Consider the following 15,067-nt stretch of genomic DNA (forward strand, 5'->3'; position numbering starts at 1 on the left):
TGAACTTCTGGTAATACAATATAATATACAATTTGAGGACTATTTACATCGTAACATGTAAGGGTATATTATATACCTATATCAGATTACAGTCCGGTATTTGCGTTCCGTTAAACACATGAACCCGTCTTCAAATTTTGTATTTAAAATAGAGTCTCTGTGTAACTTATGAGTTTGACTTCATGCTGCGCTGCAAGAAGTCAAAGTACCGCGAGAGCGAGTCGAAATTAAACTACTCCGTAAGATTTCTTGAAGAGCTCTCGCGGTACTTTGACGTCATCCGACTGCGGCGCCCCATAAAGTCAGTGACGCGGCTGACGTACGATGCGGCTGACTGTTATTTGTTCCGCCCCAGCTTCTTTTATTTTTCTTTTGTTTTGTGTGCCCGAGCTTCATTTACAGTCTGGGGAGACGCACGCTATAAGTTTGAAAAAAATTAAAGGTAGGGTAACACATTTTGAAAAATGCTAACGGTAGCCGCCTAGCAATGAAATCCCGATCCCACCCTCAAGTCAAATCGCTCTCCAAAGTCACGCCTCTTTCCAAACACATGAACACGCACAGATCAGACGGTCACGTCTCATGTCTCATTCACCAGTGAGAAAACTTTACAGTACAAAGTGAATAACACTTCCAAAATAACCAACATAAACAACTGGTTTACATCAGAATTAGTTTAAGCACACGTTCGGTTGTGTAGACGTAGTAACTATATCGTTATGCTAATCCGTAAACGAACACAAATTTCATAAGCAACACAACGTTTCATCAAAGTATAATATCTGAATCCTTCTCAATACAAACATATCGCGTACCTACCTTACCAAAATAAACAGTGCAACGACCCTTTCAGACCCTTTGCCTCCTGTAGCTGTTTGCATCTCGTGGTAAAGAGGATGTGTTGGGTAAAGCAGTAAAGTTACAGATGTTAATTTGAGTTTTTGCTCTTGCTGATCCAGGCAGTTTCTGCTGTTGTTGTTGTTATAAAAGATGCATTTAGTTTTGTTGCTCCTGTGTAGGTTGTCAATTCAGCAGAAAAGTTTGGTGTTCTCGCTGTTTACAGACAGAGCGCACGTGAACGCGCCGATGACGTATGGTATCTGCGTGGACTCGCTGCTCAAATTACGCTTACGTATGAGGGACATAAAAGGAAACGTCCGTTCGGACCGAAATCTATGATTTGTTGAACATTTTTTGGTCCTACGCCTTTCACAGATGACATCAATTTTTACAAATACATTTAAACAACTTAACACAGTGATTGCTATCAGGATGCGAGGAGACTTTTAACCAGCATAACTAAAAATGTTTCAGGATCAAATCTGTTACCCTACCTTTAATACAACTAAGCAAACATGTCTGAGGAACAGGGCAGCCGCGTCACTACAAGTCACGTGACTTCACGCTCGAGCCGGAAGAGAAGACAATGCTGAATAAAGTCGTAATTCTTGCTATTTTTGGCCCAAACTGTATTTTCGATGCTTCACCACATTCTCACTGACCCACTGATGTCACATGGACTACTTTGATGATGTTTTTATTACCTTTCTGGACATGGAAACCGTACATAGATATTCAATGGAGTAGACAGAAAGCACTCGGACAAAATCTAAAGTTTAAACATCTTAAACTGTGTTCCGAAGATGAACGGAGGTCTTCCGAGTTTAGAACGACATACGGGTAAGTCATTAATGACATTATTTTCAGTTTTGGGCGAACTATCCTTATTCAGTAGTCACGCTGTTCCCTTTGGGGGCGGAGGCGAAAACACAAGCTTATCCAGTATGTAAATATACACACAGACAATGACGCCCCCCGCTGCACGCTAAAATCTCTGGAAAAACAAGCCTATTTCAATGTACGCTTTTAAATATACATAAACTGCTATCTCAAACATGGAGAGGCTTCTTCGTGATCTCAACTAACAGATTCTGCAATAAAACGAAAATCACAAATTTTGAAAAAAAAAAACTTTGATTCTCATTTTCTCGAAACTTGTGCTGCCGACTTGTGTCCCTGGTTTCCGTGACAGGTCACAAATGTTGACCAGATGACATATGACAGATGCAAACTGGTATTACGGAAATACTTACAGTATCAGGCGATGTGTGAGATAAATCTGTAAAAATCTGTAAAACACATAAAATAACACACATGCCCACACACATACAACCTAGCACACACACACGCGCACACACATCTAACATACAAACCTGATCACTCATTGAAACATTACAGAAATCTACAGATATTCCTATTAAGTGAAGGAGTTTATTGTTTCCGTTTTTCTCTGAAATCGATCACAGTTATAATACAAGGGGATTTTTACATCATTAAATGCACGTTCCTGCTCTGTATGTTCCTTCTTCATTTAAGTTTAGCTTTGTTCAACTGTATAAAATAGGAAATTTAACAACAGGTATTGCTTCATTATTGTTTCATTAAAACAAGCTGTAAACTGGGGGTCATAAACATTCCAAACCTTTCTCTTAAAGGTACATGGTACAGACGAAAAAAGATGTCTGCGCTGCAAGCGAGCGTCACGTCGCACTCCGATTTTGCTGCGTCGCTCGCTTGCCGCGCAGATATTTAATGCATAAGATACTAGAAAAAGTGACAGGAAAGAAATAAAACAAATCATCGGTAACATAAGTAAATACAGGGGTGAAGGCAAGAGTTTTTTTTTTAACAGAAGGAAAGCGTCGTGTTTGAGAAATCGTTACGCGAAAGCCATGCAAAGAAAACGCGCATGCACACAGCAATACAAGTCAAACGCAAAGAGCAGGAACAACATATTTACAATACAACTGATCCAAGAACAGCTTTTTATCATCAATGATATGAGAAGTGCATTCTCTCCCCACCGAGGCTAAACTACATTCATAAATGAGCTTTTTGTTGGCTTGCTTGTTTGTTTTTAACACACTATTTTCAATCTAGAAAAGAAAGACTTCACAGTACTTGCATAAATCAAGACATAAGAAAGAGTCGTTTAAACAAAACTGTGTTGCCCTGATACAAACAAACACATTATTTTCATAAATAAATAACATTCAAGTTCTCATATATATTTATGTATGCCATTGCATGATAATAAATATATGGACAGAGATAAAACATAAGGAAAATACAAAAATATCCACAATGTATTTAACATTTTTTGTATCTGCTGGTAGTGAACATGAAAAAAAGACAAATACAAATTTTATTTCAGCAACTATATGAACAGGAACAAATCGTTCGATAACGTAATAAACAGAGAAATACTCTACTGAAAAGACCAGCTAAAACCAGTCTAAGCTGATTGGCTAGTTTTAGCTAGTCTCCCAGCTTGGTTTTAGCTGGTTAACCAGACCAAAATATAGGGGTTTTGGCAACATCTTCAGCTGACCCACCAACAAAAACCAGCTGACTCACCAGCTTGACCAGGATGGAAGACCAGCTTAACCAGCTTTGCCAGGCTGAAAGGACCAGCTGGTTTAAGCTGGTGGGTTAGCTGGTCTTCCAGCTAAGACTAGCTAAAATGTAGCCAAAACTCCTCTAAAATTAGCCTGCTACACCACAAACCAGCTAAAACCAGGCTGGGAGAATAAAATGTTTTTTGCTGGTTTTAGCTGGATTTGTCAGTTGGGTACATGGGGGGAAATAATAAAGACTGGCAACACAAGGTTAGAAATCCAAATCTACAACAAAACTAAACCTAGTGTCACGTCTACAGGACATTGCATTTATACAGAAGTATGTTCAATTTGTACAAGAGATTAATTCGTTATATTAATTTGATTCTAACCCACCCGACCCTTTGTCCGAATCCCGAATGCTTCCCGAAGTTCGGTCCTTTTGCAGCAATGAGTTCATCATTCGAAAAGTCATAAATAAATAAATGCACACAAATCCATACAATCCATGAAGTTTCACATCTCCTCCGGTCAAGCTTTCCAAGTTTCAGTTTGTCTTTTTTCCTTCAGCGCTCTTTATTGAGTTAAGTGCAAACATCCAAGAGTTTTGTGTGCTTACAGTAGATCTGATATTGTGCTTGGTTTCAAAACCTAGTGAGACGTCTACATAAACAGCTGCTTTTTAAAACAACATCCTACTAAAATCTGGAATGCCGTTCATAGCCATTGACGTCAATGGAGTTTGGCATTAGCATGATGTAAGCTAACACCAAGACAGGCTGTGTCCGAAATAGCTCATTAAACCCTTAAAAAATGTGCAGTGTTTGAGGAGACGGCCATTTTGTAGTGCATTGCAAAAAATTATTTTTTAGAAAAAAAATCTTAGTCTTGTTTTCAGTAAAAATCTCTAAAAATTCTTAAATTAAGATGCTTTTTCTTAAGAAAATGAGTCTAGTTTTTGGACCAAAAATATCAAATTTTTGAAAAATCTGCCAATGGGGTAAGCAAAAAATCTTGAAAATTTTTCTTAAACACTAAATTCAAGAAAAATTCAAGAAAAATTAGCTTACCGCATTGGCAGATTTTTCTGCTTGTTTTATGCACAAAATCACTTAAATTTAATATTTTTGGTTTAAAAACTAGACTTATTTTCCTGGGTCGTTTTGCTCATCAAGAAAAAGCATCTTCATTTAAGAATTTTAAGATATTTTTACTGAAAACAAGACAAAAATACTAAGAATTTATTTCTTGAAAATAATTTTTTGCAGTGTGGTGTCTGAAATTCAACCCGATCTCACAAATTATGTGAAATAGTCACGAAATATTTAGCTCATTTTCCATGTCATTGTCATGTATTTACACCATTTTACGTGTCCGTGCCATGACTTTCTTTTCGTGTTTCCTGTTTTCTTACTATTGTCGCTTCAGTTTTGAGTTAGAACGATGTTATGTTACATAAAATGACATCCTTACACTGCAAAAAATTATTTTCAAGAAAAAATTTTTTTAGTATTTTTGTCTTGTTTTCAGCAAAAATATCAAAAAATTATTAAATTAAGATGCTTTTTCTTGATGAGCAAAACGACCCAAGAAAATGAGTCTAGTTTTTAGACCAAAAATATCAAATTTAAGTGATTTTGTGCATAAAACAAGCAAAAAATCTGCTAATGGGGTAAGCAAATTTTTCTTACATTTTTCTGGAATTTAGTGTTCAAGAAAATTTTTCAAGATTTTTTGCTTACCCCATTTGCCCCCCTTTTTTTTTTGCTTATTTGATTTCTGCATAAAATCACTTAAACTTGATATTTTTGGTCTTAAAACTAGACTTATTTTCTTGTTTTGCTCATAAAGAAAAAGCATCTTGATTTTTACTGAAAACAAGACAAGAATTTTATTTTTTGAAAATAATTTTTTGCACTGTACCCAAACCCAACTCTAATCCTAACATCAGGCGACAATGGTTTAAAATGCATACAAAAAAATAGTTAAAGTGACATCCTAGCGCAAACAGAAAATCTAACCCCAAACCAAAGCGACAATGGTTTCAAAATAGGAAAAACAGTTGAGTAACCAATATGTGAAACTGAGACGAAAAGAAAGTCATGGCACGGACACCTAAAATGGCGGAAATATGTGACAATGACACGTAAATATGAGCTAAATATTTTTCGACTATTTCACGTAATTTGTGAGATCATGTTGCTGAAATTATAGTGAACATTATCGAGTGCACTTATTCAATCCCACAATGCACCGCAATAATGAATAACGAAAACTTGTTGAATACTGAATGAAGGAATGGGGGCTCTTTTCGGACACAAACTTTTATTAATATTACTCTTGGAGGAATTTTTCTAAAAAACATTTTGCAGTGCATTATGGGATTGTTTTTTTGCAAAGCAAACATCTTATTCAGCAGAATAACCAGAAATGTCCTACTTTAGTGAGACGCCTATACTGCTATGCTCCTCCTCTGTAGACAGCATACTAGGTTTTAAAACAGAGCCCGTGTGTTTGTGTAAGTGTGAACAGTTAATGGTATAGGATTGAACGGGAACAAGCGTGTGTGTTTGTACGGTAATCCTCGTTGAGAGTCAAGGTGTCGGAACGTGGAAATGAAAGAGTGTGACAAAAGATGAAGGTCCGTCTCCACGGTAACCTGCAAGTTCGTCATGAAAAGTGCCCTCGGTGAATAAATGCCCATCACGGGATGTGAAGTAGGAGTGGGGGGCGGAGTTTTAATACGATTTCTGGATAAAACCTGGTAGTAGAAACAACCGTCACAATGATGAGGAAAACAGGTAGACAACAGTAAAGAAATGCAAAAAAAAAATCTGGGATAGAAACAGCAGGAGAGGCCGGGAAGGGGCTGGCACAACAACATGGCGATGAATGGGAAAATGTGTCTGGATTTGTGTTTGTCAGTATTGTCAGGGGTGAATAAAGGTTTTAGGGCTGCTCCTGTGTCCCAACAGATGCCAGCAGTCTGGCATTGTCCCTGGCTTGGCATTAAGAGTCACTAGGCTGGGGTTCGTGGTAACGGGGGGCTCTGTTGGGTGTTCCAGGTGAAACAGGCACCTGGCCGTTCTTCTCGTCTGAGAAAAGTTGTTTAATTACGTCAAAGAAGTTACTCAACGGGCTGCCTAGGTACACAGACAGAAAGAAAAGAGAGAAAGAGAGAACAAACAGAAAAAGAGAGAACAAACAGAGAAATGAACAAGTGGGTTCACATGAGGAAGACAGAAAGGGGTAAAGACAGGAGAGGGTGAAAAAAGAAAAACTAACACTACAGGGGACTTTGAAGAAAGTGGTTAAACATTTCTAATTCCTGCTGACAAGAATCATGGCTGTGTTTGGGACATGGTAGCTGTTTTCAGCTAATCCAAGCATTGTTGTTGTAAAGCATAATTGGTAAAACCTAAAATAGTTTCACATTTTCAACTTAAATTTTTCACTTAAAGTGAGAAAATTACGGAATTTTTTTAGGCGTTAATAAACTAAAGTAATATTTTAGGTTGATCCAGCTTTTACTTTTTACAGTGCACATATGAAAATATAAAAAATATATAATCCATTAATTTATATATGAAAACATAAAACATATAAATATTTTAACTATTTCATATATGAAAATATTAAACAAATATAATCCTTATTTTATATATGAAAATATTAAAAATATATCATCCGTTATTTCATTTGAAAATATAAAAAACATAATCTGTTATTTCACACTTTAAAAAGTAAAAATTGGATCAACTTAAAAAATTACTTTAATTGGTAAAACTAAAATGTTTCTATCTAAAGTGAGATTTTTTTTAGCCATCAATAAATTGAAGTAATATTTTTGATTGATGCAGATTTTACTTTTTACAGTGCATATATGGAAATATAAAAAATATATAATCCATTATTTCATATATGAAAACATGAAAAATACAAATATTTTAACTATTTCATATATGAAAATATTAAACAAATTTAATCCATTATATTAGATATGAAAATATAAAATATAATCCATTATTTCATATATGAAAATATAAAAAATATATAATTTGTTATTTCATAAGAAAATATAAAAAATATAATCCGTTATTTTATATGAAAATATAAAAAAATATATAATCCGTTATTTCATGAAAATATAAAAAATACAAATATTTTAACTATTTCATATATGAAAATATTAAACAAATATAATCCATTATTTTACATATGAAAATATAAAAAAATCTATAATCTGTTATTTCATATGAAAATATAAAAAATATATAATCCGTTATTTTATAATAAAAAATATATAAATAATCCGCTATTTCATAAGAAAATATAAAAAATATATAATCCGTTATTTTATAATAAAAATATATATAAATAATCCGCTATTTCATAAGAAAATATAAAAATATATAATCCGTTATTTTATATGAAAATATAAAAAAATATATAATCCGTTATTTCATATATGAAAACATAAAAATACAAATATTTAAACTATTTAATATATGAAAATATTAAACAAATTTAATCCATTATTTTAGATATGAAAATATAAAATATTATCCATTATTTTACATGTCAAAATATAAAAAATCTATAATCTGTTATTTCATATGAAAATATAAAAAAATCTATAATCCGTTATTTTATAATAAAAAAATATATAATCTGTTATTTTATATGAAAATATTAAAAATATATAATCCGTTATTTCATAAGAAAATATAAAAATATATAATCCGTTATTTTATATGAAAATATAAAAAATATTATTTCACACCGTAAAAAGTAAAAAATGGATCAACTTAAAAATTACTTTAATTGGTAAAACAAAAATTTTTCATCTAAAGTTAATAAACTGAAGTAATATTCAAGGTTGATCCAGCTTTTATTTTTTACAGTGCATATACAAAAATATTACAAATATATAATCCGTTATTTCATAATATAAAAAATACACAATAAAGAAACATAATCCGTTATTTCATATATGAAAATATAAAAAACATCCATTATTTCATATATGAAAATATAAAAAAGTCATTATTTCATATATGAAAATATGAAATATATAATTATTTATTCCTTGCACTCTTATGAACAATACACATGGAAAAATGGCACAGGTCAAAAACTTTATTTTACTTTTTAAATATAGGCCTATGGCACAAGTCATGGAGTTATTTTATAATGCTTCTGCATTGTTCTGAAACTTGAGATAATGGGTCACCATTCATTTCCATTGTAACCTGAAATTTTAAAACACCATTTTTTTTTTTTTATAAGTGTGCTTTGGTTCAAAAGATCAAGGATGGTTTGGATGTATATTACAGTTGTAATAGATATAGGTTTGTAAAAAAATCTATATTGATGGGTGGATCTTTTGATAAAAAAAATCTATGCATATTTTCCTAAATTTCAATGCAAACTATAAAGGTGGGTGAATCTTAACTTTGTGACAGCGTTATTATTGTGAGCAATATTTATCAGACAGGCTGTGAACAGTTCTTCCTAGAAGCCTCTTAATGAAAAAAATCTCACAGAAACACACATACAGGCACTCACACACTTACACATAACTACACAAAACCTTGACAGATGATGGCCCACATACTTGTCCAAATAGCTGAACATTACTAGTGAAAGGTGTCAGTATTTATTTTTAATACATGAAAATTCACCCAAAGCCAAGCTTGCCAGACTCATGTGATATATGACATAAACTTCTCAAAACCAATGTGGTGACTTTTTGGCATTTTTGACCGGAGATCAGCAGCTCAATGTGAATAACAGACTGAAAAGTAAAGCAAATGCAAGTAAATCAGATTTTTAAACAAGATCTTTTGAAGAAACATATTGGTACCATATGTGTACATATCTCTACCTAATGGTACATATAAGCACCTTTTTAAAGGGCACTGCCCCAGGTACAGCTATACATATTTTGACAATTTTTTTCTAACAGTGTTTAAAAAATTAATAAAGAAATACATTTCAGTCTGTTCTTCAAATAAAGCTACTGTAAGGCTTTATAATTTAACACTCGCGTCAAATAAATGTCTTTTTCGGTGAAGTTTGACAGATTTTTGAAGTCACTTTTTTAAAAAATTGAAGATTCTTCAAAAATATATTTGTGTGTTGCACAGACAACAGCGTGTTATGTTTAAATAATGACAGCTTTTCATTTTTGGGTGAAGTGTTTCTTTAAAAAGAAGGTTGCATTGATGTGTGTGACTTCAAATGTGACATGCATTTAAAAAAAATAAAGGGTGTTTTAGAGAGAGAAAAGTCGGTGTGTACAGTATACATTTATAGTGCAATGTTATAGTGCAATGTTTAGATCAGTGGTTCTCAAACTAGGGGGCCGGGACCCCCAGGGGGGCCGCAATTTGGTGCCAGGGGGGCCCCAGTTTTATGACATTTTATAAAATACATTAATTTTTCATAAATTCTGTGTAATTAAACCTAAAGAAAATAAGGCTACTAACCAACAGCACTACTTTGTATACTTTAATATATTTTGTCTAAATAAAATGTTATGTTTTAGAACAAAATTGTCATAAATTTCTTTGGGGGGGGGGCGCGTAGGAATGCACCGCACACAAGGGGGGCCGCGCGCTGAAAAAGTTTGAGAACCACTGGTTTAGATGATGTCTTACCACACTTTGACTTTGAGACTTTCTGAGAGTTTTCTGTATACATGCGTAAAAGACAGAACCATATGTTGATACTCAATAAAATATTATAATTAGAAACATAGAAGTTGAAATGTGTTAAATAATTTTCGGTTCATAAAGCGGATGAGTGCATCGTATCATCAGAGACTTTCTTGATCGTGTCAAATGAAGCATATGAGCTTTTTAATGAACAAACGCAGAAGCAGATGTTTGCATCTAGACCTGGAGGAGTTCACTTAAGACCACAAATAATGTTGTGTATACTTATTTGGAAAAAAACTTATATAAATAGATTAAAATATTATACAAATTAAAATAAAATATAATTTATATAATTTTTTAATAATTAATATATATTACACATTCTTGTGTATACATAAGACCATATGATTGATTTTTAATGTCACTGCTGATTTAGTTAAAGATCAGCTGTCTTAAAATATATTTTTCTCTTCAGACATACTGTAATGGTATTTTATTAATAAACAAAACCTTGAACCTTTAGTTATACCCATCTAAAATGTCATTGTGATGATGCTGTTTGTGCATCACACCAGCAGGTGGAGCTGTTATCAGGGAGATGGTTGGGACACAGTCAAAAAGCATCTCTTGTGTGTGACTAGAGGACACACACCGGTAATCTAGATTTTTTTATTTTTTACACTTTGGCCTGCAAATTTTACAAACCACATAATCAAGTTATTGAGCCTCAAAGCTAAAAAAAAAATTGTTTACTACAAGATAAATGTAGAAATACAATTCCCAAATACACTTCCAATAAACTTCCCGACAGATATTTTATTGCAGTTGTGTTTTTTTGTGCCATAGTTTGCTTATCATAGATGCATGAAAATTTCAAAATTCAGTCCAAAGTTTCAAGTTTAGTTGAAGCGCCAACACTGGGACAAATGTAGGGAACTACACAGCTAATGCAGTTTTAGGATCGGGAGCAGAGGAGCGGCGTGAATCTCTCGGACAGGATTGTGTGGAATATATTTGGATGTTGAGTTGTGGTGTGCTGTGGGGTTTTGGAGGTCATGCATAATGGAAGTGGGGTATAAATGGGCACACGATGGGGTCAGGGTGGGTTCTGGGGGGAGTAGGGGTAATAGGGTAGCAAGACTCACCAGACAGCTGCTGGACACCCGGCTGGTCGTGTGTGCTTAACAACTGTCCCTGAATAGTCTCCACCACCCGCTTAAAACGCCGGCTTGGACCTGTGACGGGTTACAGAACATGCAAACAAACACATCATTTACTAGATACAGTATTTTTTTAAATAAAAGATGAAGTTATTATTATTGAACGTCATTTACGTTGTGTTAACGTCTGGATTAGGTAATGCAGTTGGTAAGCACTGCTCTACAATAGCTGAGAGGCGTAATGGATAATAAGGGGGAACGATGCATTAACCAACATAATAATGTGCTTTAAATGTTGTATTTATCTTTGGCTGCTGTTTTGTATTTCATTGATGGGATAATCAGTGTGTTTAAGTGCCTATTTGGCCCAAACGAATGTGTAAGGAGCAAGTGGGTTGTTGGAGAATATCTATGGGTATTTTCTGAGGATTGCTCCCTAGAGTACAACGAGAAAAACTGATTCCTTTAGAGAAAGTAAGTCAAATATGTGACCCTGGTCCACAAAACCAATAAGTCGCATGACTATATTTGTAGCAATAGCCAACAATACATTTTATGGGTTAAAATTATTGATTTTTTTATGCCATGATGATATTTTGTACATTTCCTAACATAAATATATAAAAAATGTATTTATCATAATATGTGTTGCTAATGACTTCATTTGGACAACTTTAAAGGTGATTTTCTTAGTGTTAAATTTTTTGCACACTTAAGATTCCAGATTTATTATCCTAAGAAACCATACATCACCAAAAAGCTTATTTATTCAGATAATGTATAGATCTTAATAATAATAATAATGCTTATGACTGGTTTTGCCCTTACAAAAATTAACCATGGTTTTACAGTTAAAAACAAAACAAAACATGTTTTGCAGAAGTAAAACCAAGGTTACCAGAAAATAACCATGATTTTGAAAAAAACTGTTAAACCATGGTTTTGCTAATAGTTATCAATACACCAAAAAACATGGTTACTAAACTTTTACCACAAAAAAAAAAACATGGTTAATTTTCGTAAGGATTGTGGTCCAGGGTCACATGGTCATGGTGTTTGTTGTCTAATCTTATTGGCAGCAAACACAAATCTTCCAAAATTGATCAGAACAAAGCATATTTTATTGTCTCCGGTTTAAAAACCACATGCCACTGTAAAGTTCATTTTGCCAAAAATTTTAAAGAAATGAAACATTTCATTTTTTTTTTTACTTTGCTTGATTTTGATTTGCTTTTTCTCCAATGATGATCTATGGACTTTACTGATTGGCTGGTAAGAATACACAAAGTGATGATGTATTAACAGGGATTGCAATTATGCATTTGGCAGATGCTTTTATCCAAAGCAACTTACACTGCATTCAAACAATACATTTTATTAGCATGCATGTACGCTTCCAAAAATTCGAACCACACAATCTTTGCATTGCTAATGCAGCCCTTTACCAGTTGAGCTACAGGAACACAAATGTGACCCTGGACCACAAAACCAGTCATAAATACATAATTCGAAAACTTAATTAATAATATAAACTTTTCATTGATGTATGTCTTGATAGGATTGGGCAATATTTGGCCGAGATACAACAATTTGAAATTCTGGAATCTGAGGGTGCAAAAAAATCTAAATATTGAGAAAATCGCCTTAACTCACCTAAGGGGCTGGACACACCAAAACTTTTAAACGCGGCTGAAAACGCCTTCAGGACGCCGAATGCCAGCTGTTTTTCAGCTGAGTGCCAGCTTTCTTCAGCTGAGCGCTTTGGTAGCTGTCATACTTCAGCTGCGAGCCGGTTGGTTGCTGTGGTAATGTCCCGCCCCTCCTCCACTGTGATTGGGTGGCCGTGTGAGAACTGACATTGACGAGCGGAGCTTTTCTCCCAAAGTTGAATCTCTTTCAACTCTAGACTCTCAGCGCCGAGTGCGTGAAAACAGCCGAGCACCGGTTTTCAGCGCGGAAAAAACCCGCTAGCTGCTGGCTTATTTGAAAAACGCCGAGCTTCCATTGGAAACAATTGAAAACATGCGCCGGCCGCGGGCGTAAAAGTTTTGGTGTACACACCAGACGCGGAAGAGGCGCTATTCACGTGTAGTTGGACACTTGAACATTTGGGGCCCTATCTTGCACCCAGCGCAATTGACTTTGTCAGTGACGCATGTATCATTTGTATTTTGCACCGGCGCACAGCGGGTTTTTGCCTCTACAGATGCACGTCGGCAAACTAGGGAATGAACTTGCGCTCCCTGGGTGGTTCAGCCTAAAAAAGGAGGCGTGTTCCGACGCAAACCATCCCTGATGCTATTTTGCAGTTTAAAAAAACAATTGCGCCACTGACCAAAAAAAAAACTAGTCTAAAGTCAGTGGCGCGTTGCGCGTTGTTCACTATGCTATTTTAAGGGCGCATGCTTGACCATAATGTATAGCGTGCACAACGCGCACACACTTTGCATCTAATCTACATAGATGCAACAGTTATTTTTGCAAATCAAAAATTGTTACACTAAAAAATATTAATACACGAGATAAGGGGAATCATAGTGGTGAGCATTGTGGTGATAGTTTTTATTTATTGTGTGGCTGCGTTAAAAAATTCTCATGCAAATAACGATTTAAATATTTTCATAAGTTTGTTGTGTGGCTGTATTGTGTTAATTTTATGTAAATAATAATTAAAACGTTTTCATAAGAAACCTTAATGTATATAAACTGGATTTGTAAGTATACTTTGGGGTTGGACTGCTTGCGTTTCTTGGGTCCGATTTCAAAGCCCCCAAACCGCCTTCAACCCTTTCAGCGGTGAGGGTGGACGCAGCGATGTCCTCTGGCGTCAGGTCCTGTGTGGAGGCAGATCCACCTCCCGTTACACGGCGTGCCCGATTTATGCTGGCAAGCTTGGGATTCCCCCGTCTCCTGACATCATTGTAGCGCTTGGCGCAATGTCCTGGGGATGCCAGCTGATGAGACTGTGGCTATTTCCTCTCACGCCTGTTTAACCGACGCTGATTTGGGCGGGTTTCTCCTATCCCCATACAAAACAACTTCTCTGTCTTTGACTGCTCTTACAAGAACGTCGGTCTCCTCGGCTGTGAACCGCTCCTGGCATGCGCCTGGTAAATCCGTCATAATAATAGCAACCCGCCATGGAACTTGCGCACTTGCGTTTAAAGGGAATGTTGGATAGCGTTCTGATTGGTTTATTTGACGTTACGCCCAAACCACACCTATGAATAATGAACCTACTTCAGACCAAACTCTTATTGATTTGCGCCTGGCGCAAGAGTTATTTCTCACGCCCGGGAAAAAAGCAACAGCGCCCAAGATCTGCCCATAAAGTCACTTGCGTTTTGCGCTTCACATTTGCGTTTCAGATCGTTAAAATAGGGCCCTTTGAGTCTACTCGCTTCATTCGTAAAAGTTGCGCATGAAATTCTAGTCATTCGAGACATTTATTCGTGTCATGGGAGGGGCTTATATAGCTCAAATTGAGTAAACTTATCAGATTATTCGAGCTCCTTACTCACTTTCTTTAACTTTAATTCCTGTAAAAGTACGAAGATGTCTCAGGTAGCGATGATGAATGTCCTCCATTGTTGTTTTGTTTTTCTGCCTCCGCTCACTTCATGTAATCCCGTCACTGCTAGAGCAAGATCCTGATTGGATAACGTAGTGCAAAAATCCGCCAAAGTTCAGATCTTTCAACTCTCAATTTGCGCAGAATACGCCATCCACGGTGCGCCTTCCGCACGTTCTGCGCTATTCGCACTAACCGCGCCGCATGATGCCTATTCGCGTCTTTGCATTGACTTAACATGTAAATCACTCATGCTTGCCGCCATTTCCGCATCTG

At 35.3% G+C, this 15,067-nt stretch overlaps 1 protein-coding gene across 2 annotated transcripts in view; it reads right to left on the bottom strand.

Moving 5' to 3' along the window:
• Positions 1-3,217: 3,217 nt before the first annotated feature.
• The window catches only part of brsk2a (BR serine/threonine kinase 2a), a 231,149-nt gene continuing 219,299 nt past the window's right edge, over positions 3,218-15,067 (bottom strand). The window contains exons 18-19 of one of the 2 annotated variants that reach the window (XM_065292269.1): positions 11,206-11,295; positions 3,218-6,159 (exon numbers count right to left, since the gene is read on the bottom strand). In XM_065292269.1, the coding sequence (XP_065148341.1) occupies positions 6,137-6,159; positions 11,206-11,295 (113 nt within the window). In that variant the 3' untranslated portion in view covers positions 3,218-6,136. Of the gene's footprint in view, positions 6,160-6,188; positions 6,542-11,205; positions 11,296-15,067 lie in introns of those variants that run through there. The other variant, XM_065292268.1, reaches the window with a different exon arrangement.

The sequence above is a fragment of the Paramisgurnus dabryanus genome, chromosome 23 (genome assembly GCF_030506205.2).
Source record: "Paramisgurnus dabryanus chromosome 23, PD_genome_1.1, whole genome shotgun sequence".
NCBI lineage: Eukaryota > Metazoa > Chordata > Actinopteri > Cypriniformes > Cobitidae > Paramisgurnus > Paramisgurnus dabryanus.